Genomic DNA, 26,777 nt, shown 5'->3' with positions numbered 1-26,777 from the left:
GAGGCGTAAGAGAAGAGAGCGCAGAGGTCAGAGAGAAGGCGAAAGAGAGGAGAGCGCAGAGGTCCGAGAGGAGGTGAAAGAGAGGAGCGTGCAGAGGTCAGAGAAGAGGCAGGGGGAGAAAGAGCAGAGGTCAGAAAGGAGGTGTAGAGGAAAGAGGAGAGCAGATATCGGGGAGGAGGAGGAGAGAAGAGTATACTAATAATTAAGCATCTGTAACTAAAAGGCATTTCACATTGAAGTCACTGATCAGCTAATTGATGCAGGTATGGTTTTCGGCACACTTGTTAAACAGCTGATTCTACTTGGAAAAGCACGACCAACTATAAATATAGGCCATTCATAAGTATGCGCATTCATCTAACACATGAACTGTTAAGAGTTTGCCAGAAAATGAGCCTCTGTTATAGAGTGGCTCATGCCTACTCATAAATAGGGGTCCCGAGTGCAGGATCCCCACATGATGCCTATATATCCTGCTAGGGCATATCGATAGGGCTTTTTCATCATGAAACACAAAGTAATATTTTTGCTACAGATTCACGTGCTACCTTCAGACTTCGCCGCCGACTGATAGCGGATTTCACCCATACATTCCACAACAGCTAGTTTTTCTACGCGGATAATTTCCGCTACACGTAGATGGCATTTGTAAAACCCCATCCACATATTTTGTACTGTAATTTGCTTGTTGATTTGTGGTTCCAGATCTGCACTGAAAATCCGCTACATCTGACTAAGCTCTAAAGTTGTTAATACACATCAGATGGAAGTCAGCTTAACCCGCTAATTTTTGGTCAAATCGGCTGGTCATCTAATATGTAGGAGGATGCCCAACTCTCCGACGATAGCAGATATCACGGGTGTGTAGAAGTGTGTTGGATTTCAACATGTCTGATCCAATGTTCTAGCTGAGAAGTCTAGCAGAAGCCTATTCCCCAATCCCTATTACTTGGCTTTGGGGAGTCAAGAAATAACAATCGCAGCCAACAGCTATTTAAAACAGGGCTGTGGAGTGGGTACGCTAAACCTCCGACTCCTTCATTTAGGACTCATGTTTGTCAAATGGGACTTGGGAGACATAGGACAGGGTGCCAACTTATTCCAGTGCTAATTTATTAATCATTTTACCGACCTCGGGAGGATGGAAGGCTGAGTCAAACTTGAGCCGGCTACTTGAACCACATGGGGATTGAACCCACAGCCTTTAGGTCATGAGCGAGAGCTTAGGACTGCATACTGCTGCCTTAACACTCTGCATAACCCCTTAAGTGATAAATTAGCAACAAATATAATTATATATCACATACATACACACACACTTTTTTTTTTAGAAGCCAGAGTTGGTACATTTCTACCGCCACAAGGACTCCACAAAAATGGGACTTTTGACTCCACAGCCCTGATCCTGAGGGTCGCTTACGTCATTTGCTTTGATCAGCAAATTGCCACAGGTCAGACAGCTGATACACCCCCCCCCCCCCCCACACACACACACACACGCACGCACGCACGCACACACACACACTATGGTCAACCCTTTTTTTTCCTACATCGGCCACTACAGGAGGAAAAATGGTATTACATAGTTGTGCTGAGCCCTCCAGAGCGGGAACTGCCTTCGCACAACTCGGAGCGGGTCCTCCGACTATTCGTGTTTATTGTTGCTTTTACGGTGGCTTTCATGCCATATGGCAAGGAATATCACGATGTCTGAACTAGAACCGTAAAAGGTTAACAGAGGGAAAAAAAAGCATATGGTAAAAATATCTAGCGTTTCAGTGGGATTCCTTTTCAATTCCCCCCCCACTGGTTGTGCATTTGGGAGCCCAACAAACGAGCCCCAAAAAGATCCAAAAATCAGCTCCACAAATTAATAGCAAAACTATTTTGTACCAGAAAAAAAAAATTTACACAATGTACATTTAATGAACACAACAGGAGCCTCATAATTAGACTTCTAAAACTTTTTTCCCTTTCAACTCTTATGAGATGTTGCGCACATTATAAAAAAAAAAAAGCGGTATCGCTGTCCTCCATACACCTAGGCGGTTAAGTCATGTCAAGTACCTAGAATTCCACAATGAGTCTCTTCACACGTCTGTGGCCACAAGGCTTGGGGATTTTAACCTGTGTCAGCTGCATTTAATATGCACATGACAACACAATTTGGCAAACATATATGTTACTGAATTTGGCGCGGGGCCATTGAGCAGGAAGGTGAATTTTGACAACTCGCCTTCAGTATAATTACATTTGGCAAATCACTGTTTTGTATCTCACTAGAGATTACCCTTCTAAACCTGTACAAGGTGATAAAGTCAATTATATTGACATGTTAGGGGAACCCAGAACAGTCAGGTTAAATTACATACCTAAAGGAAATAGTGTCGACTAATTAAAATAGCTTAGGCCCTAATAAACTTTGCTTCATGTCTGGTCCTGCCTATAAAAAAAATGACATACTTCAAGAGTTATTCCAGTAATGCCATGCAAAAGTACAGCCACACAAACATATACGTAAAGTGATTAGCAACTAATCTTTTGGTTTTCTAATGGGAGACACTGAACTTGCAGCACAAACTAGAAAAGTAAGGGCTTATTCAGACGTGCGTATATCGGCCGGGTTTTCATGACCAACTGATATACACTGTCCCTCCCACTCACCGCCTCTTTACTTCTTTCACCCCCTCCGAGCGATTTGCAATGGAAGTGGGCGGGATGCGAACTGAGCTAAGCTCCCACCCCAGACCCGTGTCCATAGCTAGCAATTGGAGTGGGTGGGGCAGTGCGGAGCTTAGCTCCACCCCCATCCCGCCTCCTCCCGTTGCAAACACAGGAGTGGAGGAGAGCGGCAGAGAGTCGGTGAGGGGGAGGGAAGGGGGGACTGCTTAGATGGAAGCGTATATTGGCCACCCATGAAAATGCCGGCCGATATAGACTTGTGCGAATAAGCCCTAAAGATAAGGAACTTGGTGGTTCTGGGAAGATAACCTCCTCCATCTTCCTCACCACCCATGAACTACTTAAAAGACCTTGCATGTTTTGGAGTAGGAGGTATGTTAAAAGGGTTTGTCCAGGGAAATAAACTTACCCGAATCCAGTCTAGGTCAAGGCATACCAAAGCCTCCAATTCCAGCCACCACTGGATTACCTAATGCAGAGCTTCCTCCCTCCTTCCATGATTGAGAAGAGGACTGTTACGTGGAAGTTGGACGCAAAACAAATCATCCAGATCGGGCACAATTAGTTGTCCCAAGAGAACAGATATACACACAATATACTAACGGATGCTAAATAACGAAAGCATAAGTGGGGCAATCGGGAAACTTGACCCTATCAAACTATCAAAAATTGTCTCACTCTCACCTTCTGACATATGTTCTATTACTGATAAAATATGGTTGCATTAGATTTCCAAACCACTGCATTCTTTTTTCCTTTACATTTATTTCTATTTTACAAAGCATTCCAACTTTTTTTTGGAATTGGGGTTGTAATACAGTGTCAGGAACTTAAAAGCGGAGCATTCGCCCTGATGAGGGCAACCACACGTCAGGAACCCCAACTCTCCCTAGTTTGCAAATAGCTGATTTGCAAAAGTAGGGAATAGTAATACCCACCTGTGGGTGACGTCACCAAAGAGACAATTTCTTCCTACAGCTATTCACTTAAAAAACTCAACACTCTATGCTGTATTCCCATGTAGACTGTACATACCATTCATTTCAATATGGGGCGAAGTAAAAGCAAACTTGCAATACTGCAGCCTTTTAATTGCCCCCCGCTGATAGATAGACAGATAAAACTGTGAACGGCTTACTTAAAAAAAAATAGAATTAAAAACAGTTTGTATGTAAATATTAACTTGCCAGTTACTAAAGTCCTGTGATTACAGCAGCATGGGCATTAATTCAAGTATTGTATACGAATGTAACAACAAAGGAGGAGGAAGAATGTCAAGTGTAATGCAAGGTAGTAGGCTTGTAGAAACAGCGACAGTGACCAGGCTGTAGGCTGATTGTATGTGTAACATGTCAGACAATACTGACGATTTCCTCTACTGAAACGTCTGTGTGGAAGCAATTGTTTTTCCTATACAAATTTAAGCCCCATTTACACGGGATGAATGTCAGACAAACGATGCCCAACACTCGCTGTTGCACAGGAGTGAGTATCATTGGCTCACAGCGGGGTGGCTGGAGATTTCTTTCCTCGCGCTCCCCCACCCCTCTCCATTCACTTTACACAGTAGCTGTTCAGCATTGTTTATACTGAACGATCATCGTTCAGCTCATCTTTCATCGTTAATGCAGCCTAAACGATGATCGTTCAGTGTAAATAGCAGCTGTTCAGTACTGAACGGCCGCTGTGTTAAGTGAATGGGGAGGGGTGGGGGAGAGAGAGGAAAGGAATCTCCTCCAGCAGCCCCGGCACCCTGGTGGCTGCTCAGCTAGAGAGCCAGCGATACTCGCTCCTGTGCTGTGCGGGGATGAGTGTCGGGCATCGTTTGCCCGACATTCGTCCCGTATAAATGGGACTTTAGTTGTCAGTCTCAAACAAACTAATTTGAGTGATAATCGCTTAGTGTAAATGGAAAAAAAAACAAAAACAAAAATTTGCTTTCTATTCATTTGCAATTGGTTATCGCATACTTTCAATCAGCATAAAAACTAATCGATAAATCGCGGGATTGTCATTCCGTGTAAACGCTCCCTGCTCAGCGCTTCACACAGAAGGTAAAGCGGTGAGCGAGAAGCCAGCAAGAACGCGCTTGCACGAAGCAGACCTGTTTGCATATGTAGCAAAGTTGTGTGCGATGTAGAGCTCTGTGTGCTGTGAGCATGTACAATGTATACTAGAACACCAAAGTTAATGACGGTAGCCCCACCTCTTTGATGGACCCCCAGACGCATTTAAATTGGTATAGTATACGAGGGGCTGCTGATAAGTTTTTGGCTTTGTGTTCTTTTTTTTGTTTCTATGGTAACAAATGTTACATCACATGAAAGCTTTATGTGTCTAATACATGTTTTCAAAATGTTGTGTTTGTAACTTATGGCAACCGTGATCTCGGCACGCGGGAAAACAAAATGGTGGAGTCTAAGGCGATATTCACAGCAAATGAGAGCGGAGGAATGATAAAAGTCTTGTTTCTGCAAGGAAAGTCTGCAAAGGATATTCATGGTGATATGTCGCAGACATTGGGGGATCAATGCCCTTCATATTCTACAGTTAAGAACTGGGTTGCCAAATTTAAAGCGGGCCACTTCAGCACCAATGATGAGGAACGTCCTGGACGACCCAGAGAGGTTGTTGTTCCGGAGATCGTTAATGCTGCGCACAACCTTATACTGGAGAATCGGCCAATTTCAGCTGCAGGAATAGCAGACATCATGGGGATTTCTGGTAAACGTGTTTGTGTCATTATCCATGAACATGTAACATGAAGAAGCTATCTGCAAAATGGGTCCCCAAATGTTCGACAACAGATCAGAAAAGCATGTGAGTAACAACTTCCCGGTCCATTTGTCAGCGTTTCCGGACTGATAAGAACTTACTGGATTGACTGGTCACTATGGATGAGACCTGGATTTATTTGTATGACCCTGAAACCAAGGAGAGTGGAGGCACAGTGGTTCTTCTCGCCCAAAGAAGTTCAGCCACTAAGGTGATGGCGTCTGTGTTCTGGGATAAGGAGAGCGTGCTGCTAGTGAACTACCTTCAAAATGGTTCCACCATTAATGCAAGGTATTACGTTGAACTTTTGGACCAATTGAAGGCAGCTCTGAAGGCCAAAAGGTGCGGCAAGCTGTCCAAAGGAGTCTTGTTCCTGCACGACAACGCCTCCGCTCACACTACACAAGCGACCACGGCAAAACTGGTGGAGCTAGGCTTTCAGCTGGTAGACCACCCACCCTATTCACCAGATCTAGCTCCCTCCAACTATCATCTGTTTCCAAACCTGAAGAAACACCTCAAGGGTACCAAATTTCACACCATTTCTGATGCCATGGCTGCTACGGATGACTGGTTTGAGGCACCACCGAAATCCTCCTTTTTGCAAGGCTTACAGAACTTGGAATACCGATGTAAGAAGTGGGTTGGCCTCAGTGGAGAATATATGGAAGAAATGTAAAGTTTCATCTTCCTATCGCGTTTCTTTCTGGGTAAAGCCAAAGACTTATCAGCACCCCCTCGTATAATAATATTTTCTGTTGTATAAACTTTGGGTGCTTCTTGTAGTCCGAAAAACACAGTGTAGTTTTTAGTGGAGGTTGCAAAAATGGTGAACGAGGTACTATAGAGGACAGGGAAAGAGCTATATGACACAGATCCATAGACCGAGAAGGGTTCTTAGGACAGCTTTAATAACCGGCGACCTGGACATCCACATTTACAAGTGCATGATGTTAAAAGCAGGCCGAGTATATTAAAATTCTGTGTATAGACCTAACGAGCTAGGTGCACTCATTAATGCACAAGGTAATGAACCATAAGGATATGCGGCCTTTATAAACATGACATTCTGTATAAGTGTGCATGCAGTTTCCATAACAATGCCAATTATAACCTTGTGTAGAAGTATTAATTCACAGTACAAGCGTCCAAATAACACTGCAGAGACGTGCGCGTGGGGGAAGTGGGCGCCGCGCAGAAGTAAATAAGTGTTTGTCTGTTTTCAATAATCATTTCCTAACCTTCCGATATTATAGCATCTCAGGAGGAACGGGGCAATTATTCTAAACAGTTTCATGCCTGGGTTGACCATTAAGTGGTTAAATTAACCAGGATAATGGGTATCAGATAATGAAGATGAGGTTTTTATTTTCAAAAATACACAAATCCGACTGCGATGCAGTTTATAGCCGGCACAGAGAACTGTATAGAAAAGACTAAGAAAACTTTTCCCCAGAGGTCTTTTTTTACTACTTCTCCATCATGACGAAGGCTCATCTGCGGTAATCCTATGTCCTAACATCACAGGAAGAGGAGAGAGACGCCATCCATTAACGCAGTAGAATGGGGGAAAAAAACATAAAAATCAAAAATGATCACACGGGCGAAAAAAAAAAAAAAAAAAAAAAAAAAAAAAAAAAAAAAAAAAATCGCACGCGATTTGTACGTTGCGAGACGCATAAATATGAATCGCATTCTTTTGAATGGGGTCATATGCATGAGCGATTGTATCCAACATGGCACCGTGATGCGGGAATCAAATCGTGGCACGTCCTATCTTGTGCGTGCTCTCAATGGGGCAGGTGACAGCACAGCACCATGTCCAAAGTGCACACGATGTGAGGTCTCCACTTGAAGACAATGGGAGAAACTCCACTGCGGTGGAGGTTCCCTGCATCTCCGAAGTCATGCAAGGCAGTTTCCACATGGTTGGCGATGGCGATACCAGGCCGTGATTCGCGGCCCGATCTTGCCCATGTAAAGTTGGCCTAAAGGGATATTTCGGGGCTTTTGTTTTTTTTTTTCTATTGATGATGTGCAAGTCATTAATAGATGATTGGCGGGCCAAACCAAGCGGATCGCCCCACCAATCAACTGATTCCCAGGGTTGCAGCCACTGCAGGACACAGAATGCACTGACCATAACGCAGCAGAAGGGGTTGCATTCAATGAGGGCTGCGCCTGCAGTACCAACCCGGGGTTGTTGCGCTAGGCTCCACTAATTCTGCTTCCTGCACTGACTGCATTTTTTTTCCCTCACAGCATGTTCTATTTTTGGGAGTTCCCACAGGAGGAATCGCCCGTTTTCTATGGGACCTGGGAAAAAAAAAATTGCATGGCACACGCATGGCGTAAGATGTGCATGTGAGTACGAAGCGATGTTTCCCATTAAAGTCTATGAAGAACACTTGCAATCCGTTCCATGTGCATGAAGATCACAATTTCAAAGAAACGATGCGATTTTTAATCAAAAATGCGTAGTCATGAAATTTGAATGTTGACAAGCGCGATATCAGGCCTAGGAGCCTAACTCTAATCTGCTATATGTGGTGCCTAACTAATGTATCACTCATTAATGCTCTGACAAACGTATACTCACTGAATCTCTGCAAAACTGCATTGGGCTTGTATTTCCAATCGCTTATATAGGTAATTTAATCCCATTTTCAGTGTTGACTTGCAAGACAATGAGGACCCTTAACGCAGGTTGCGAGTTTATATAGTTTCTGCCAAAATATCAACTAATATCTCCTGTCTATCAGTTTTGCAGGATGCAGTCTGGCATTGTGATGTTGGGGGAGAATGGGGTGTCAGGACTTTGTGGGGTGTAGTTACAGAGTGCTGTTTTAATGCCATGAGTGTGACTAGTAGATTGTTGGCCAACATAGTACTCTACATGTAACTAGCATCATATAGAAGCTTCAAGATGACACAATATGTCGTCTCTATGAGGAAACATATTGATTCTAAAGAAGAATACTTAGCCTGGGATCCCACACAGCGGAATCCCGGCGGGAAATCTCGCGTTTTGGCCGCAGCGAAAAACTGCGAGATTTCCGCCGGGAGAAGCGCTGCTTCAAAACTTGCGGCTCTTCCGTTGCGGCCGGCGCTCGCAAAGAATGAGCATGCTGCGGCCGGCTAGTGCCGGCTTTGCCACGGTGGATTTGCCGTCCCGTGTGGACGAGATTTCCCAGAAATCTCGTCCACATGGCTGGCTAATACCGGGATTAGCGGCCGCAGGCGGACTTGCCGCAGCGAAATTCCGGACGGAAATTCCGCGGCAAATCTGCCCTGTGTGAACCCAGCCTTAAAGTTGTACCACCATTGGGTAGGAGATAGAAGTTTGATCGATGAGAGTCTCACTGCTGAAACCCATATTGATCTCGAGAATTGGTGTCCTGTGTCACCATCTTCTTGTCACTAGAGGTTGGCTCAGCCATTAAAAGTGAAGTCAGATAGCATGGCGTGGTTGTCGTACATGCACGACACCACTCCATTCATTTCGATGGGGCTGATGGAACTAGTTGAGTATGAGCACTCCACTATCACCGGCAGTCCAACCAAATATGCTCCATGTAATGTGCTCCTCATTGTGGGGGTGCAAAGAGCCTACAGTGAGGAAGGGGGAATTAAGGTCCATGTGTTTGGGAACCGGGGGGGGGGGGGGTCTAAGTGGTGAGACCCCACTGATCAGGCTTTTATCACCTATCCTAGATGTATTTCCTTTATACATGTTCGGGAATACAGAGAAATGATCTTGGAATTTTTACATTTCTAGTGATGCAAGGCTCCAGCTGGTGACCAAAATGGTTACCAATGTGACCTATAGCTTACAGGCAACAAGACTTTACGGCCCAGTTGCCAACTGTGACTAGCCCTGCCATAGTCCCTTTCCATTGCAGATGTCTCATCCGCGGACGGTAGTGAGGAGTCTGTCGGAGCACTGTTACTAAGAAGGGGGGGGGGGGGGGGGGGAGGTCACAGAGAGGGCACCGTTACTAAGAAGGGGGGGGGGGAGGTCACAGAGAGGGCACCGTTTCTAAAAAGGGAGGGGGGTCACAGAGAGGGCACCGTTACTGAGAGGGGGGGGGGGTCACAGAGAGGGCACCGTTACTGAGAGGGGGGGGGGGGTCACAGAGAGGGCACCGTTACTGAGAGGGGGGGGGGGTCACAGAGAGGGCACCGTTACTGAGAGGGGGGGGGGGTCACAGAGAGGGCACCGTTACTGAGAGGGGGGGGGGTCACAGAGAGGGCACCGTTACTGAGAGGGGGGGGGGTCACAGAGAGGGCACCGTTACTGAGAGGGGGGGGGGTCACAGAGAGGGCACCGTTACTGAGAGGGGGGGGGTCACAGAGAGGGCACCGTTACTGAGAGGGGGGGGGGTCACAGAGAGGGCACCGTTACTGAGAGGGGGGGGGGTCACAGAGAGGGCACCGTTACTGAGAGGGGGGGGGGGTCACAGAGAGGGCACCGTTACTGAGAGGGGGGGGTCACAGAGAGGGCACCGTTACTGAGAGGGGGGGGGGGGGTCACAGAGAGGGCACCGTTACTGAGAGGGGGGGGGGTCACAGAGAGGGCACCGTTACTGAGAGGGGGGGGGGGTCACAGAGAGGGCACCGTTACTGAGAGGGGGGGGGTCACAGAGAGGGCACCGTTACTGAGAGGGGGGGGGGGTCACAGAGAGGGCACCGTTACTGAGAGGGGGGGGGGGTCACAGAGAGGGCACCGTTACTGAGGGGGGGGGGTCACAGAGAGGGCACCGTTACTGAGAGGGGGGGGGGTCACAGAGCGGGCACCGTTACTGAGAGAGGTCACAGAGCGGGCACCATTACTGAGAGAGGTCACAGAGCGGGCACCGTTACTGAGAGAGGTCACAGAGCGGGCACCGTTACTGAGAGAGGTCACAGAGCGGGCACCGTTACTGAGAGAGGTCACAGAGCGGGCACCGTTACTGAGAGGGGGGGGGGGGTCACAGAGAGGGCACCGTTACTGAGAGGGGGGGGGGGGTCACAGAGAGGGCACCGTTACTGAGAGGGGGGGGGGGGGTCACAGAGAGGGCACCGTTACTGAGAGGGGGGGGGGGGGTCACAGAGAGGGCACCGTTACTGAGAGGGGGGGGGGTCACAGAGAGGGCACCGTTACTGAGAGGGGGGGGGGTCACAGAGAGGGCACCGTTACTGAGAGGGGGGGGGGTCACAGAGAGGGCACCGTTACTGAGAGGGGGGGGGTCACAGAGAGGGCACCGTTACTGAGAGGGGGGGGGGTCACAGAGAGGGCACCGTTACTGAGAGGGGGGGGGGTCACAGAGAGGGCACCGTTACTGAGAGGGGGGGGGGGTCACAGAGAGGGCACCGTTACTGAGAGGGGGGGGGTCACAGAGAGGGCACCGTTACTGAGAGGGGGGGGGGGGGTCACAGAGAGGGCACCGTTACTGAGAGGGGGGGGGGTCACAGAGAGGGCACCGTTACTGAGAGGGGGGGGGGTCACAGAGAGGGCACCGTTACTGAGAGGGGGGGGGTCACAGAGAGGGCACCGTTACTGAGAGGGGGGGGGGGTCACAGAGAGGGCACCGTTACTGAGAGGGGGGGGGGGTCACAGAGAGGGCACCGTTACTGAGGGGGGGGGGTCACAGAGAGGGCACCGTTACTGAGAGAGGAGGGGGGGGGGTCACAGAGAGGGCACCGTTACTGAGAGAGGAGGGGGGGGGTCACAGAGAGGGCACCGTTACTGAGAGGGGGGGGGGGGGTCACAGAGAGGGCACCGTTACTGAGAGGGGGGGGGGGTCACAGAGAGGGCACCGTTACTGAGAGGGGGGGGGTCACAGAGAGGGCACCGTTACTGAGGGGGGGGGTCACAGAGAGGGCACCGTTACTGAGAGGGGGGGGTCACAGAGAGGGCACCGTTACTGAGAGGGGGGGGGGTCACAGAGCGGGCACCGTTACTGAGAGAGGTCACAGAGCGGGCACCATTACTGAGAGAGGTCACAGAGCGGGCACCGTTACTGAGAGAGGTCACAGAGCGGGCACCGTTACTGAGAGAGGTCACAGAGCGGGCACCGTTACTGAGAGAGGTCACAGAGCGGGCACCGTTACTGAGAGAGGTCACAGAGCGGGCACCGTTACTAAGAGAGGTCACAGAGCGGGCACCGTTACTAAGAGAGGTCACAGAGCGGGCACCGTTACTAAGAGAGGTCACAGAGCGGGCACTTACAGTGGAGCTGCACATGAGGGGGAATATACAACATGCCGCCCACATGTGAGAGTCACACGGCTCATAGCAATTACCCAACAGGCTGCTGGTTGCCATGCATTATGTTGCCATGTATGCACATGTAATATGCGGCAAGACACATTGTGCGAAATATACATGTTCTATGCGATTTGCAACATGCGAACCCATGGCAGATTGGTACAGCATATTTCATGCACAAAACCCACACAAGGAATATGTTGTAACAATACGTTCGTGTGAAGGAGCCCTTATTTAGTGGAGGCAGTAATACTATAGAGAGATACCGAGAGGAGGGAGCGTTCGCACAGCCGATTAGCTGCAAAAACCCAAGGCAAATATGCCCCAAAATCCTTGCCAAAATTTGCAGCACTTGGTGTATATTTTGTTGCAGAATTTACCCCAATCAACTAAATTTAAATTGACTGGGTGAAATCTGTAGCAGGTCAACAAAAACCTGCACCAAATGCTCAGATATTTATACGGATGTTTTTAAGGTTCATTTCATACTTTAATATAAATTTGGGAGACTAAATGTTTATTTGGCTCCTAAATATTTTCGCTTAGGAGCCGTTGGCTTCTAAGTACTTCCTTCGTAGCCTAGAGCGTTGTAACAACTCTCCAAGTGACCCCAAAGGGGCCAAGGATCTCTATAAAGGGCTCAGGCACATTTTGGAAATCAAGTTAGAAAATACTTGGGAGGGGGAAATAGCCTTTTACATAAAGTGGCGAGCGCAGCGCCACAAAGAGGATCTTCATCCCACCTAACAGCCATATTTCAAAAATGTTGATGAAGACAATTTAATGCAAATCTCTAGCCGGATCCTGCGCAGAAGTAAACGATCCACGGTCCATGTCACTCCAAAAGCATCAAAACAAATGTCATTAGAGGTCTCAGCCATTTAGAAGGCCTAATTTCTTGGTCTTGGATAATAAAGACACTGTTATGTCATTAAGAGTTCATCTTGGAAACGTCTTATGAGCTAAATGTTTCGGAAGTAAAAAAAAAAAAAGTCGCTAAGGGAGGCTGTGAGGGTTTTTACGCGGACGTAGATGGCGATCGTGTAGAAGACACAAAAATGGATACGTTACAAGTGTGAGGAGAGCAAATTGACTGCAACATTAGCAAATGATGGAGAAATAAATAACGTATTCATGCAAATATATGTTAAGCGTTTTTCCGTACGCTTTATTGGAACGGATAGGCAAATTTATGTAATGTTTAGACATATCTGAAGCGTGGAATTGCCCTTGAGAACTGCGCACGGTCTACATTTTCATACGTGCTGCATCCTATATATTATTCCATCCGCTAATGAGGCAGACGCTTTCAGGTTTACTTGGGGAAAACCAACGGTTACAATCTATTCCTATGTAGTCAGGAAAAGCCTTCAAAGTTATCAGAATGGTCAAAGTAACAAATATCGTAATTATTATATTTAGGGTTCTTCGGGAGATTTTAAAGAGGTATTCCCAACTTCATGGCACATCCACACGGTAGGTCATAAAGGCTAGGGACACCTTGGGGTGGGATATGGGGGGGGGGGGGAAATCTCTCTCTCCCTCGCAACTCACCTGTCACCCACGCCTCTCTCCTCCCCTTTGGCTGTTTGCAATGGGAGTGGGCGGGGCGGAGCTAATCTCCCACCCCTACCGGGGCACTTGTCCGCAGCCAGCAATGGGAGAAGGCAGTACGGGGCGGCGCTTAGCCAGAGAGGAGGAGAGAAGGGGGAGGGAGTTTAGCATAGGAGCCCATGCAGCGGCCGACATATTCCGGCCCGAAAGATAGTTCCAGGACTATCCTCTCGGCCAGCGTGAAAGCGCTCGGCGCTATATTGGCTGGCCAGGCTCTTTTACGCCGCGGGAATATGGCCATGTGATCTGAGGCACTGGAATCCAATGCATCAGATCGTAGCGTATATCGGCCGGCCGTGAAAACAGCGGGCCAATATACGCTTGTGTGAAAGAGCCCCAAGGGTGGTTTCACACGGGCGAGAAAATCGTGTGATGCGAGAGTCAGTAAAAGAGCAGATTAGGAAACCAATGATTTACAACGCTTTCCTTTCCATTAGCGATATTTTCACTCATGCAATGTTGAGAGAACAAACAATGGCGGTATGCACCATCTTTCTGCGATTTCCCATCTTTTTTTCGCATCGCAACAAACTTGCGTTGAAATGCAGTTTTAACATTAGAAAGTCCTATTGGCTTTCGTGTTAAAAAAACATAAGATTTTCTCGGCCTCGGCGTACGGCAGCGATGTGATAATTATTGTAACAAAGGAAAAAAAAAAAAACGCATCACTGGCGTCGAAAGAATGCAGGAACAAAAACGCAATTTTCTCGTGGCAAAAAAAAAAAAAACAAGCGCGATTGCCGGTGTGAAACTAGCCTTAGGCTAACTTCCCACGGGCGACTGCGATATCAGGCCATGAATCACCAAGTAGCCGTGAGGCGCCGTGGAGGATCTCCCATTGTTTTCAACGGGGAGACCTTGCATCGTGTATACCTGGCACGTGGTGCGGCGCCGCTGCTGCCGCCTGCCCCATTGAAGACAATGGGCGCTGCCATGTGAGAGCACGTGCAAGATAGGACATGCCGCGATTGGTTTCCCACATTGCGGTACGATGCAGGAAAGCATTGCTATTCAAAAGAATGCGCTTCATATTCGTGAGTCCTGCAACGCACAAACCTTGCGCAATTTTCTCGCCTGTGTGAAGGCGGCCTTAGGGCCTATTCACACGACCGATATTCTCATGCGAGCTTTGCCACGCGAATATTATTTGCACGGGCTATTTTTTCCTCGCAGTATCAGTGCGAGAAAATTAAAATCGCAGCACGATCCATCTTTGGTTGTTCCCTCGGAACGCCTCACCCATTGTTTCCAATGGGACATAAAAAGACATCGCATGGCGCTCGCCAGCCGTACAATTTACGAGGGCAAAGCAATGCTGCCCATTGAAATCAATGGGAAACTATTGCAATCCTGACTGTTGTGGAGCGCAATTTCACAGACGTGATGGGAGGAGTTTTCGAATAAACGTAAAAGCCGCACGTTTGCAAGCGCAATATTGCGCCGAGTTTCTCGCCCGTGTGAATGTAGCCTTAGCACCCGGTCCAAGTCAGCGCTGGGATAAATCCATCATGGCCTCCCTCTTTTAAGGCAAATTAAGTACATATATAACCATTTAACGGCGCAGACGTACGGAGAGCGTACTGACCTACTAGGAGTAGCGTCCCCACAGCAAGACCGCCGCCTGCGGAAGAGAAGAAAGAAGAATTATCTTATCTTCATAGTGTGATGCCAGATCTTCAGATTTTACCCTAAATGGGCGAGAGAAGGGATTCTGCCTTAAGGCTGCGTTCACACATTACTGATGTGCGGTGGATTGTGTCGCAGATCCGTGGCAGATCTCCCCCCGTTGTTAGGGATCTATTTGAAAAGGCGAAATCTGCTGCAGATATGCCTCCAAATCCACCACGTGTGAACGCACGCGACATCCAATTTCTTGTGTGCACGGTGCCAATCGCAGCCTGTATGCTTTGTCCGCTGGCTCTCTGCTGGCAGAGCTTATGGGCTGAAATACGTAAAACGATGCAGGAGACCGCGACAGCCACGCTGGAGGATCCCTGCATCCCCAAAGTGATGCCAGGCCGCTTTGCCATGAAATCGCCTGGCATCCTGGGGAATGTGATAGGAGGGCAGGATTTACTCTGAAAGGCCAGCTCGATCCCACCTTCTATCTCTCGGAGGCGCTTTTCATTGTTGCCAGGGGTAACGCCTCCATTTTTCTTTTTCACTAAGCATCTCTCAGTTATGACGGAGCCCGCTGCTAGTTCTGGTCACGGTTGGGCAGTAATCAGCAGCGGTGCAGATTCCATTAGGTGTTGAAGTCGCTCTGCAGGAATATTGGCCAAGGCGGAAAGGTAGTTTCTTGCAGTTGGCGTGAATTACATGCCGGTACGGACATGTTCTGTACTGCGAACAGGAAGGGGTCATCCGCTTGCGCCATAGTCTGACCCGCCATCAGCACGGCGCAACAGAAGTCAGGATTCATCTGATCGGGTGGTTTTTTTGCGGCCCAGTTTTACGCCCTTTCGCCCTGGATTGTTCCAGCGACGGACTAGCGGGTCCATAAGATACTTGGAAGCCTCGGGGTCTCCATTATGAATACAAGGGCGAGAATGAAATTGCACCACTTTTTTTTTTTTTAAACGCAAATAAAATAAGTAAAACTTTTTTTCACAAGTTTCAAAGTTATTGCAACTGTAAAAAAGTTTGGCGCCCTCTTTAAGACGCTCTTAACTAGCAGAAGGTGCGGACGGGTTTCATCTGGCCCCCACCTAGACTCAAGCTTCAGCGTACTCTTCCTCCAGCGGGACCGCGACTCCATCAGAAATTGCGACATATCGTACGTGACCGTCGCCTCTAGCAAACGTCTGCTATGTCTGGGAGGGGGGGGGGGGGGGGGACCTTTTTACATGGGGGGGAGCGAATCCACATAATGCAGCGCAATTTGCACTTGTGTGGAAAATTCTACACCAAAATCCGCAAGTCCGACATGGATGTTGGTGCCGAATGGAGGGCGGCCGAAGGGTCCACTCACACCAGAAAGAGTCCCAGACGATTAGAGATGAGTGAGCGTACTCGGTTCGGGTGTTTTTGCACTTAAGCACCGCTTTTTTCGAATAACTGACTACTCAGACAAAAAGATTCGGGGGCGCGGGGTGGGGGTGGGGGGGGTGGGGGGGGGGAAGAGCTCCCCCTGTTCCCCACTGCTACTCCCCGCTCCACCACGTCGCCCCCCAAATCTTTTCGTCTGAGTAGTCAATGATGTCAATGGAAGCCGGCTGACCTGCCGCTCATGCGTAATTTGCAGTATAGACTGCGGGTACCGCGTCATCACTAAGAAACAGAGCAGGACATACAAACCAACCCATACTGCGCATGGCTGGGTGCGAGCCTCCACCGCCATCCGCAGCACAGTTATAGGCGGTACGCAGGGGCACGGCCGGGCTCACAACCGGAATCCGAGCCGCTGCTGTGAGCCGGCCTGACTCTGCAGCAACGGCTGCATTTATACAGGAGGATTGCCACAGTCCATTCCACGTAAAAGGTCCCCGAGAGTCCCGCGCCGCTGCGGGCGCCGTGCGACAAAATAACTATGAAACCTTGCAAGATGAAAAAGTTCAAAAAGCTTTTATTTGCATAAAAAAAGTTAAGGTGCGACTCCGTTCTCCATGAGCGTATTTTGGGCGTGGATTTCGGTCACGCAAACAAACAAAAAAAACGCAGCGTCATCCATTTTCTTGTTCATTTGCGCAAGGAATAAAAACGTATTGAACAAATTCTACCAGCTGCCCGTTTCAGTGTAAGGCGGCGCGGTTGCGTTATTTTTTAGCGTGCACAAATGCATATAATTTGCGCACACGAACGCAGGAAATTACGCTGCCGTTACAGCCCACCTGCACTAGCTAATGACGAGTGGGGCCGGACTCACACGTGCGTATACGTAAAACGCTGCATGCAGAACGCAGCGCTTACCGCTGTGTAAGCCGCGCACGGCAGAGATTTTGCGCAGTCTTCCCGTTTTCTTTTTTTTGCCACTTTCACGCTCTGTTGCTTGGCGGCGGTACGTATAATCATGGCACGTAGGAAACGTATTTACGCATGTACAGCGTTTATTACGCGCCCATACAGAATAGGCTCTAGCGCACATAATACGCAGTAGAATGGACGACGACGCGCTTTTTTCTGCACGTATTATACGCATATTTGAATAGATCAACGAGAACCAACAAACTTTCATTGGATCCATTCACCGCGTCCGCCGCTTTACGGAATACGCTATTAGGTTCCGCTCATGTCAGCCCGCCATAGCTGGAGCAACGGTGGCGTATGCCGCTGCAATTTTCTCACTGGCGCATCCATGGTGATCGGAGTGATTCCGGACATCCTCTTCTGACCCCTTTCGTTGACAAGTTATCTACATCCCCCGGACCCCGTCCGCTGGATGCTTGTCCACTGATCGCGCCATTCTCGCTGTAGTTCTGACACCGTCACACAAGAAACCCCACGTGGTTGGCGGTGTGCCCAGCCCGGTCCGGCGCCAAAGGCCAGGCCTCATTGGGAGTCGCTCCGATTGCTGAAACTGACGAACGGAAAACTTGTCATGTGACTTCATTCTGCGATTTGGGGTCACGGGGAGAATTTTCGTATGGAAGCGGCAATCATGAACAGGGGGGGGGGGGTTTCAATAAAGTGATATATATATATATATAGTGTTGCAGATCTAGCAGGCGCTGCCATGACAACTATACTGACGCCGGCGCCCCCACGCACCTAGGACGTGGTCCACAGCGGGGACCCCCGTGGAGACGAGCAGCTGCCCGTTGTGCACGGAGGGCCGGGTGCCCCTGATAGCCGGCAGCTTTCCTCGCATCTTCCTCCGGAAGCTTGTCTCAGCCCCGGCCATCGCTGCTGCAGCACTCACGCCGAGGTTACCGGGCGCCGCCATCTTGCTTCACCCAACAACAACGCGGTGCATCATGGGAAGCCCTAACGTCACGGCAACCAATCATATAGCGAGAGGCTAGACAGCTAGCCAATCCCGAGCTTCGTTGTTAGAGGAGTGGCCGGGACTGGAGGCAATGAGCCGGCCGCATAACATCCTGCCGCCCGCACGGTGAGTAGTGATATGGGACATGAATGATACTTTGTATCTGCTGTGTGTGAACCGTATATGACACTATATATCTCGGCATATCGGGGTATGTTGTCTTAAAGGGGCAGTAAACTTAAAGTCTAAGGGCAGCTTCTTGAAATGCCCTCTAGTATCAATGACATGAACATTTCCATGTGTCTGCAGATATGGGGCGGGTAGTAGTGGGGGAGGGACAGTAGTGAAATGGCTGATACCAGGTAACAGTAGCTTACATGGAAGGACCAAGCAGTAGACTGCCACGTTCTATTTTACCCCATTTTTCCGTGGCAGGATGTCTGCATTAATATAGTATTAATGGAGACCACGGTAAAACGCGTTTTTCCGCGATCGCTATCGGGGACTTTTCTGTATATCCCCGCTCCGTCCGTGGGCATGAGCCCTTGGGGCACGTTCACACGGGGCTTATTCACTGCGGGATGTCTATAGTGGACATCCTGCAGCTGAAGGTCGATATCAAAATCCGCGCCATTTATCGGGGATTTTGGCACGATTTTAAACAGATTTGAATGCAAAATTGGCCGCCTGATAGAGAATTGGCGCATTCTTCAGCAGCAATGAAATTGACCCGCTGTGAATCTAAATCCCTCGCCGCTCGTCACTTGTACGGATTTTTTACGCTGTGTGCTACCGTAAATGCCGCAGATTTTCCATGCGAATGGTCCGCACGGAAAATCAGTGGAAAATCCGGTCCTTGTGAACGCGCGCTCAGGCTAGCTTCCATTGAAAAAACCGCAGCAAAATCGCATATTTTTTTCCCGCGATTTTTGAGCGTCACCGCTGCTTCTTCTCATAAAATCATTGCTGCTCGCAAGTTTTTCGCAGGCTTTTATCGTGCGTTTTTTTTTTTTTGTTTTTTTTTTAGTGAAAGTCAATAAGACTTTCTAAAATAAAAATCGCAACGCAAATTTGTTGCGTTGTGATGCGATAAAAATGAGGCTCCTTTAGGGGCACGTAGGAGGTGAGAGAATCGCAGACATGCAGGGCAGTTTCGACAAAAAACTGCCTTGTATCCGCAGGGAATTCGCATAGTGGGGGGCGCGGTCCCGGCGGGATAGCGGGTTAGCCTGACGAGATTGTGCTGCAGCACTGCAGGTAGTTTATGGCCCAGGGTCCACGGGCGGGTGTGATTTACAAGATGGGTGCGGAAGATCCGCACACCAACCCGCCCACAGGGGTACATGGCCGTTCGCAAGTGAAATAAAGCGCTGATTTGATTTGCGGACCTCTTTGTCCGGGAAAAAAACGCAGCGTGATCCATTTCAGCGCGGATTCCGCACAGACGGCTTCCAATGAAGTAGATGGAAGCCGTCCGATCCACAACCCGTCCATAATTTAATTGCGCGCGTGTGGCGATGTGCTGGCCGGCGTTTTCGCACACATTCGCAGGGAAGGAAATAAAAATCCCGGACGGGTAAGCAGGGTCCTCGGCTGCGGGCAGGGTTGGGTCCTCGGCTGCGGGCGGGGTTGGGTCCTCGGCTGCGGGTGGGGTTGGGTCCCCGGCTGCGGGCTTGGTTGGGTCCCCGGCTGCGGGCTTGGTTGGGTCCCCGGCTGCGGGCTTGGTTGGGTCCCCGGCTGCGGGCTTGGTTGGGTCCCCGGCTGCGGGCGGGGTTGGGTCCCCGGCTGCGGGCGGGGTTGGGTCCCCGGCTGCGGGCGAGGTTGGGTCCCCGGCTGCGGGCGAGGTTGGGTCCCCGGATGCCGGCGGGGTTGGGTCCTTGGCTGCGGGCGGGGTTGGGTCCCCGGCTGCCGGCGGGGTTGGGTCCTTGGCTGCGGGCGGGGTTGGGTCCCCGGCTGCGGGCGGGGTTGGGTCCCCGGCTGCGGGCGGGGTTGGGTCCCCGGCTGCGGGCGGGGTTGGATCCTCGGCTGTGGGCGGGCTTGGATCCGCAGCGCTACATTCGGGTTCTGATGCGGATTTGCCAGCAGAATGAAGCCATTTTGGATTCGTTATCACAATCCGCAAAGACCCGTGCAGATTTTGGCGTGGAATTGTCGCATGTTCTGGTGCGTCCTGCGGCCAAACTCAACCCTTGTGGAAGGTCTCTACGGAGTCGCCTTCCTACCTGACTGTTAATACATAATTTTAAAGCACGTGCGATACATTTTGCGCCCAAAATGCGTGAAGTGCATCAGATGTGCGTGCATTTTTCATGTGCTTTGCGAGTGATTATAATGGAGGGGGGCATCACATTTACATGCGGGGGCAATGCATTTCTTTTTTAAATGGGCGATTCTCGCAGCGGAATTGCCCAAAATACGACTGACTGCTCCTTTTTTTTTTTCCATCTTGCACTATTGGTGCGACGGAGAAATACATGAGTGGGTTCTTTTCCCGTGAGAGCTCCGTCCATATAGGGCATATGGCAAGCGGTAAAGGACATGCCCGTCCCTTTTATTAAAGGGGTTGTTTGGTTTAGAAAAATCAGTTTTTGAAATACTCTACTGGAGAATGTGGCTAGAGATGAGCGAATCTACTCGGTTCGGGTGTTTTTGGACTCGAGCACCGCTATTTCCGAGTAACTCACTACTCGTACGAAAAGGTTCTGGGGCGCCGGGGGTGAGCGGGGAGTAACATTGGGGAACAGGGGGGAGCTCTCCCCCCCCCCCCCCCCCCACTCCCCTCTGCAACCCCCCGCTCACCCCCGGCGCCCCCCGAATCTTTTCGTCCAAGTAGTCAGTTACTCAAAAAAAGCGGTGCTCGAGTGCAAAAACACCCGAACCGAGTACGCTCGCTCATCTCTAAATGTGGCGTTAATATAGGGGGCGCCCCATTTGAGGACCCTCATCCTTTAGCTAGTGCGAAGAGTGACTACTGGATCTGATATTGATGACCTGTTAGTGTCCTAAAAAAATCCGTTTAACTAAATATGAGCGCCCAAAAATATGAATTCTGGGGAAAATGAAATATTCTTTTAAAACTGAAAGCCCGTTGATTTAAACAGGATCTGTGTGAGGCTCAGTTCCCCAACGGTCCGTGTAGAAAGAAATCGTAGCATGTTCGACTTTTGTCCATGTCGGGGGCGAGAGTCGGACAGCCCGCGGTATTGGACAGCAGACAGACCTGTCCATGGTTGTCCCATGCAGGTTGCGCCCGAGTGCACTCATATACGCCCTTGTGAAAGGGTCCTGCAGCTAATCACTGGCGGTCACAGCAGTGAGAAACCCTCAGGCTGGATTCACACAGGGCGGATTTGCCGCGGTTCTGCCGCAGCAGATCCGCCCGCGGCAAAACCGCCCGCGGCCGCTAATCTCGGGATTAGCCAGCCATGTGGACGAGGTTTCTCAGAAACCTCGTCCACACGGGACGGCTAATCCGCTGCGGTAAATCCGGTTGAAACCGCGACTGCAGCTGCAGTTTCAAAAGACGCAGCATGTCTGTTTACAGTCGTTTGTTTGTTTATTTATGTTACGGCCGCGCTCTCCTCTATGGGAGAGCCGGCCCCAACGGAAAAGCAAGCGGCCGGACTGCTTCAAAGCCGCCGCGGCTTAAACCGCAGCGGTTCTCCCGGCGGTAATCTCGCGGTTTTTGCTGCGGCCAAACCGCGAGATTTCCGACGAAAATACGCCCCGTGTGAACCCAGCCTCACAGTGATTTTCGTGGAAGGGATTTAAATATAAGCCCTTCCCTGAAAATCATCCCTATCAAGTGTAAAAAATAAAAAAACATATATATACCCACCTCTTTGCCCGTTCCCGGGGCTCAGCCGCATGTAGCCAGGTCTTCTCCCTGCACTGCTCTCAAGTTCTTTCCTGCCAAAAGAGCTGTATCAGATTGGCTGAGCACTCAGCCAATCACAGGCAGCACTCGGCCATTCATTCAAGACCACTGTTGTCTTCATACCCCGGCTGTGTTCACAGACCTGGATACCAGCTGAAACAATAGTATCAGCTGTATCCCGCTGAGAACTCAGTGTGCGGTCCTGATAAGGCTCATGATGTCCATGCAGTTAGACCCAACAATTCCTGCTCAAAGGACGGCTTTGAGCGTTTTTTTTTGGTTTTTTTTTTCGAGCGAGAACCGTTGGGTCTAAATGGGCCTTTACTGTAACTGATTTTCGGCGACCCTTCTAACCAAAAGCGTGGCTTCACGCCGGACAACTTGCATCCAGATAGCCCCTCGATAGAGCGAATGTAAGGGACAGTTGTTCAGTGTAAACATGGCCGCCAACCAGTTGACGAGCGAGCATTCCTTCACTAGTCGCGCCACTTCAGTTCACCTAACAATAGTCCCTAGTTGACTAATTGTATCGGCATGGAGGTGTGTTCTTGTTCGGCGTCCGCTTTCCACTGAATGCTGATTGGCTCCCACTTTTTTTTGAATATTTTGCCCTCCCACTTAAGGTCGGGCTCAGATGAGCGTAATTTAACTGCGTATTACGTGCGCGATGAATGGAGTCAATGGAAGTACATGGATTTTCATTGATCCATTCCGATTTGTGTATATGCCTTACGTATCATACGCACGTGAAGCGCGTTCTATTGTATCGCGTATTACGCGCAATGGAGCCCTATTGTTATTTACGGGGTGTGCTGAACGCTGTATATATATATATACATGTAATTACATGACGTTTTCTGCATTATTTATATTTGTATCACTTTGTATTACTTTTATATATTTTGTATGTTTTTGCCCCCCTTCCATTTTGCTCACAAGGGGGGGGGGGGGGGGGATTAATTCAGCGCCAAGTTTCGTCTGCCATAACATTTCCCGACTGTTTTCTTTAAACGTATTATCCGTGTTATCATTTGCGTCGTCCATTTTCTTTCTTGGATCCCGGGTATCCTTTGTAAACACGGTTAGAAAACTGCCCGGTCATCAATCGTATTCACTTCCCTAATCTTCTTACTGGCATCTGCCATTATACTGTGCGAAAGCCTCTTCCCTCATCAATTCTGGAATGTGTTGGCATTGGCTTGTGCCAATTAACCCCTTTTTAGGCCGAGGGGTCTTGTTATGCTTTCGCACTGCAGACTATTATCATTAAAGGGGTTAATGTTTTACGGTCAGCAAATCAGATTAGCCACGGAGTCACCTGATCGGACAGTGCTCGCAGTCATGTGACTTTTCTTAGCGTCCCGCTGGGTTCACGCTGCGAACTGAGAACAAGGTATTTGGGTCTGGAGATACTTGTAGGCACGGAACAGCGTGATCACAAAGAAGATGACTTCATTCCATTCAGCAGGATAGGAGGAGAGTCACGTCTACCGGCCGGAGTCCTAATCCTTCGGGGAGGATTATACGACCTACGGCGGTCTACTAGGGAAGGCAAGACGGCAACGTCTACATCCGGGCTCTGGGTGTGTAGTTGTATGTACTAAAGTCGATACCTAATATTGGTAGTGCATACGAATCGGTGCGTTGGAGTCCGTTTTGGTGGAGTCAGTAAGAAACTTGCCAACTCCGGTTCGCAAAATAAAAATATTCCCCGTGGATAGGGGTCGACTGGTAATTTTGGGACAGATCCTTTTATTAAAGGGGTTTCCAAGACCAGGGAAAAATTGGGTAAGAAATGGGTTAAAATAAAAAAAAATAAAATATACTGAGTGGTCAGATGACAATCCCACCTCCCCCGATCCAGCAATGTCTGGCTTTGGCGGTTACGTATCAGTATCACCCATGAAGACAGTGATTGGCTGAGCAGTAGGGGGACATCTCACTGATAAATATGGCTCATTTTTCATTTTAACCCATCCCATGCCCATTTTTTTTTAAACCTCTGCAAACCCTTTTAAAGGGGTTGTCCAGGATTACACAAGATATGGCTACTCTGTGTTAAAATCAGCGCCACACACATCCATGGGTTGTTTCTGGTATTGCAGCCTAAAGTGATCCTCTGCTTTTGGGATAGGATAGGGTGGGGTACATTACCTGCAATTGTTCTCCGCTGCCCCTTTGGTTCCAGGCCCCTGAATTTCAGCTGCCCAAGATGGCCACGGTAATTTTCTGTCTACCTAATGCACACTCTGCACTGCTCTGATTGGGCAGTGCTGATCTCATGAGCAGCTCTGGCCAATCAGAGAGCAGGTATAGTGCATTGGTATTCTAACGCTACCAATGCACAGTGGGGATTAGTAGTCTGAAGACTGCATTGGCCATCTCAGACGGCTAAAGAACAGGACCTGAAACCAGAGGATCGGAGGGATGGCAGAGAAGAACTACAGGCAGTATATCCCTCCCCCCTCCGGTCCTGGGACACAATTTTTTTCCCGAAACTTAAGGGTTGTTTTAACTATATTGAAGTGAATGGGACTGAGCTGCAGTACCAGACATGGACAAGTGTGGCACTGTTCTAAGAAGAAAGCAGCCATGTTTTTCTGATCCTGGACAACCCCTTTAAGGTCTGATATTACAATTTTAAACAGTAAATTACTAAGGATTGTTTCACATTACATTTTCTGAATCCTTCACTGTTTTCTGACCTCCATTCAGAAAAAGGCATAGTCACGGAAAGCCAGGCGGCACCATAGGGGTAAATATGTGAGTCGGAGATCTCTTCGGTCTCCCTCTCACAGTTTCCATCCCTACCAATTTTTTACACTGGACAGAAAAGTCTAGAAGATGGCACTTTTCCATCCAATGTGGAAGCCTGATGAGCAGAAAGTGAAGCGAGATGAGGCCAAAGAGATCTCCGTCTCACATGGTCGGCCCAATGGTTGTGTCTTGGATTCGGTTCCTATGCAGCTTTCTGTATGGAGGAATGAAACCGGGGTGGAACCAGAGCTGGATCCATACACTATAAAGTTAAGACTAATTTGTATTTATTATACATTACCCATAAAGGAATCGGAACTGTTGAAAAATAGAAGAGTCGGAGGTTTGACTTTGTGGCTCCACCACCTCAATAACAACCAAATATGACCAAAAAGGTCCGTAATGATGTCCGGGCTGCGGACTCTACAGTATAGTGTGACACACTGATTTCGGTGGGCCATTGCTTATACCGATCACTTCAGGAGATTCCTTAAACCAACATTTCAAAGTTTCCGACAGAGATGAGTCCGATGCGGCTCGTTGATATCCATATAGTCAATGCTCAACCCATCGTCCTGCCGTAGATTGGCAGGTCTTTCTTTATAACGGCGGTCTAATGCAGGACGACTGTTGGGTTCTTAAATGCCGCCCCAGCGGTTGTCATCCTTGTGCTTTCCCACACGAGCGTTGATCGCTCACTGATTGGAGGCGGAGCACCCGGCTCTTCCGGCCAACCGGCTCTGTTCAGTGTAAACCAGCAGTTGTTCATAGATGAATGCTTGCCTGTTTACACGGGCCGATTGTCATCAGCTGAACGATGATCGCCCCGCGTAAAGAGGGCCATTGGTGTACAAACGGAGAGGCCTTTCAATCCGCCTTGTGGAGGCGGGATGAGCAGTGAATAATATATGAATATTAATGAGCTGTATTGGACTCCTCTCCGAACTCGTACCTGTTCTAAAACTCCTGAAGTGATTGGTATAAGTGACCGACCAATGAAACTAGTGTCTCTCTCATTATGCTGTAGTGCCCGCAGTCCGGGCACCATTGGGGATCGGAGAGGTTCCCTCTAAAGTTCTCTAGTTGTTCATCTACTGTGAATCTAATTTCGACTTGGGTTTAGCAACTGGGAAAAAGACCCAACATCACCCTGGGACGTTGTGGCTGCACATTGTAGTATAGCCAAGTCCATGGTCATCCATGTAATATGTAGACTGTCTGGTCCTTCAAAGCAAGAGCTGCTCTTTGGTACCAGCTCTCAGCCAATAGAGAGGCATCTTGAACAGGAGACCATCCTCTTTGACATCCACATCTCTTTAATAGGGTATCAGAAAAGGGGTTTTCTTATTCAGACAGCGCCTTTATTGTAATTTAATTAAAAAGTCCTTAAAGGGATTGTCCAGTGGTAAACTGTTTATGGCCGATCATTAGCATAGGTCATCAATAGTAGATTAGAAGTCTTCTGCTGCCCAGGACCCCCTGCTGATTAGCAGTTCTCTGGGTTGGTGCATTTGTGCACTGAGCTAATTTCTACAGGAAGCAGCCGGCTCTGTCCTTACTGCAGTGGCCAAGCTTGCTATTACAGCTAAAGTTTCCATTCATTTCTATGAGAACTTTGCTTGTAATACCAAGCCTGACCACTGCGGTGAGAACGGAGCTGTTTGCTTCCCGGAGAAATCGTCTTGGTGCACAAGTACACCAGCTTGGCAAACAGCTGATCGGCAGAGATACTGAGTGGTAGACCCTCGCTGATCTGCTAATTAATGGCCTATCCTAAGGGTAGCCCATCACTAGTTTACAACTGGACAACCCCTTTAAATGACGAGCCTGTAACAGTTGATCTTAATCACTTCCGTTTACTGTTGAACTGATCTAAGGGACACTCCAACAAAAATACC

General features: G+C 49.1%; 2 protein-coding genes across 2 annotated transcripts in view; one reads left to right on the top strand and one right to left on the bottom strand.

The window, feature by feature from the left end:
- ELP4 (elongator acetyltransferase complex subunit 4) overlaps positions 1 to 18,215 on the bottom strand; it is a 291,372-nt gene extending 273,157 nt beyond the window's left edge. Inside the window, exons 1-2 of the mRNA XM_066583239.1 lie at positions 18,029 to 18,215; positions 14,907 to 14,942 (exon numbers count right to left, since the gene is read on the bottom strand). Of these exons, the coding sequence (XP_066439336.1) occupies positions 14,907 to 14,942; positions 18,029 to 18,203 (211 nt within the window). The 5' untranslated portion in view covers positions 18,204 to 18,215. The remainder of the gene's footprint in view (positions 1 to 14,906; positions 14,943 to 18,028) is intronic.
- An 89-nt stretch (positions 18,216 to 18,304) lies between these two features.
- Positions 18,305 to 26,777, top strand: part of IMMP1L (inner mitochondrial membrane peptidase subunit 1) — a 42,401-nt gene continuing 33,928 nt past the window's right edge. The window contains exon 1 of the mRNA XM_066583236.1: positions 18,305 to 18,371. The gene's annotated coding sequence lies outside the window, so the exon portion shown is untranslated. The remainder of the gene's footprint in view (positions 18,372 to 26,777) is intronic.

Source organism: Eleutherodactylus coqui, chromosome 11 (genome assembly GCF_035609145.1).
Source record: "Eleutherodactylus coqui strain aEleCoq1 chromosome 11, aEleCoq1.hap1, whole genome shotgun sequence".
NCBI classification, from domain to species: Eukaryota; Metazoa; Chordata; class Amphibia; order Anura; family Eleutherodactylidae; genus Eleutherodactylus; species Eleutherodactylus coqui.
Note: the sequence above shows the minus strand (reverse complement) of the source record. Positions and strands in the feature narration are given on the sequence as shown.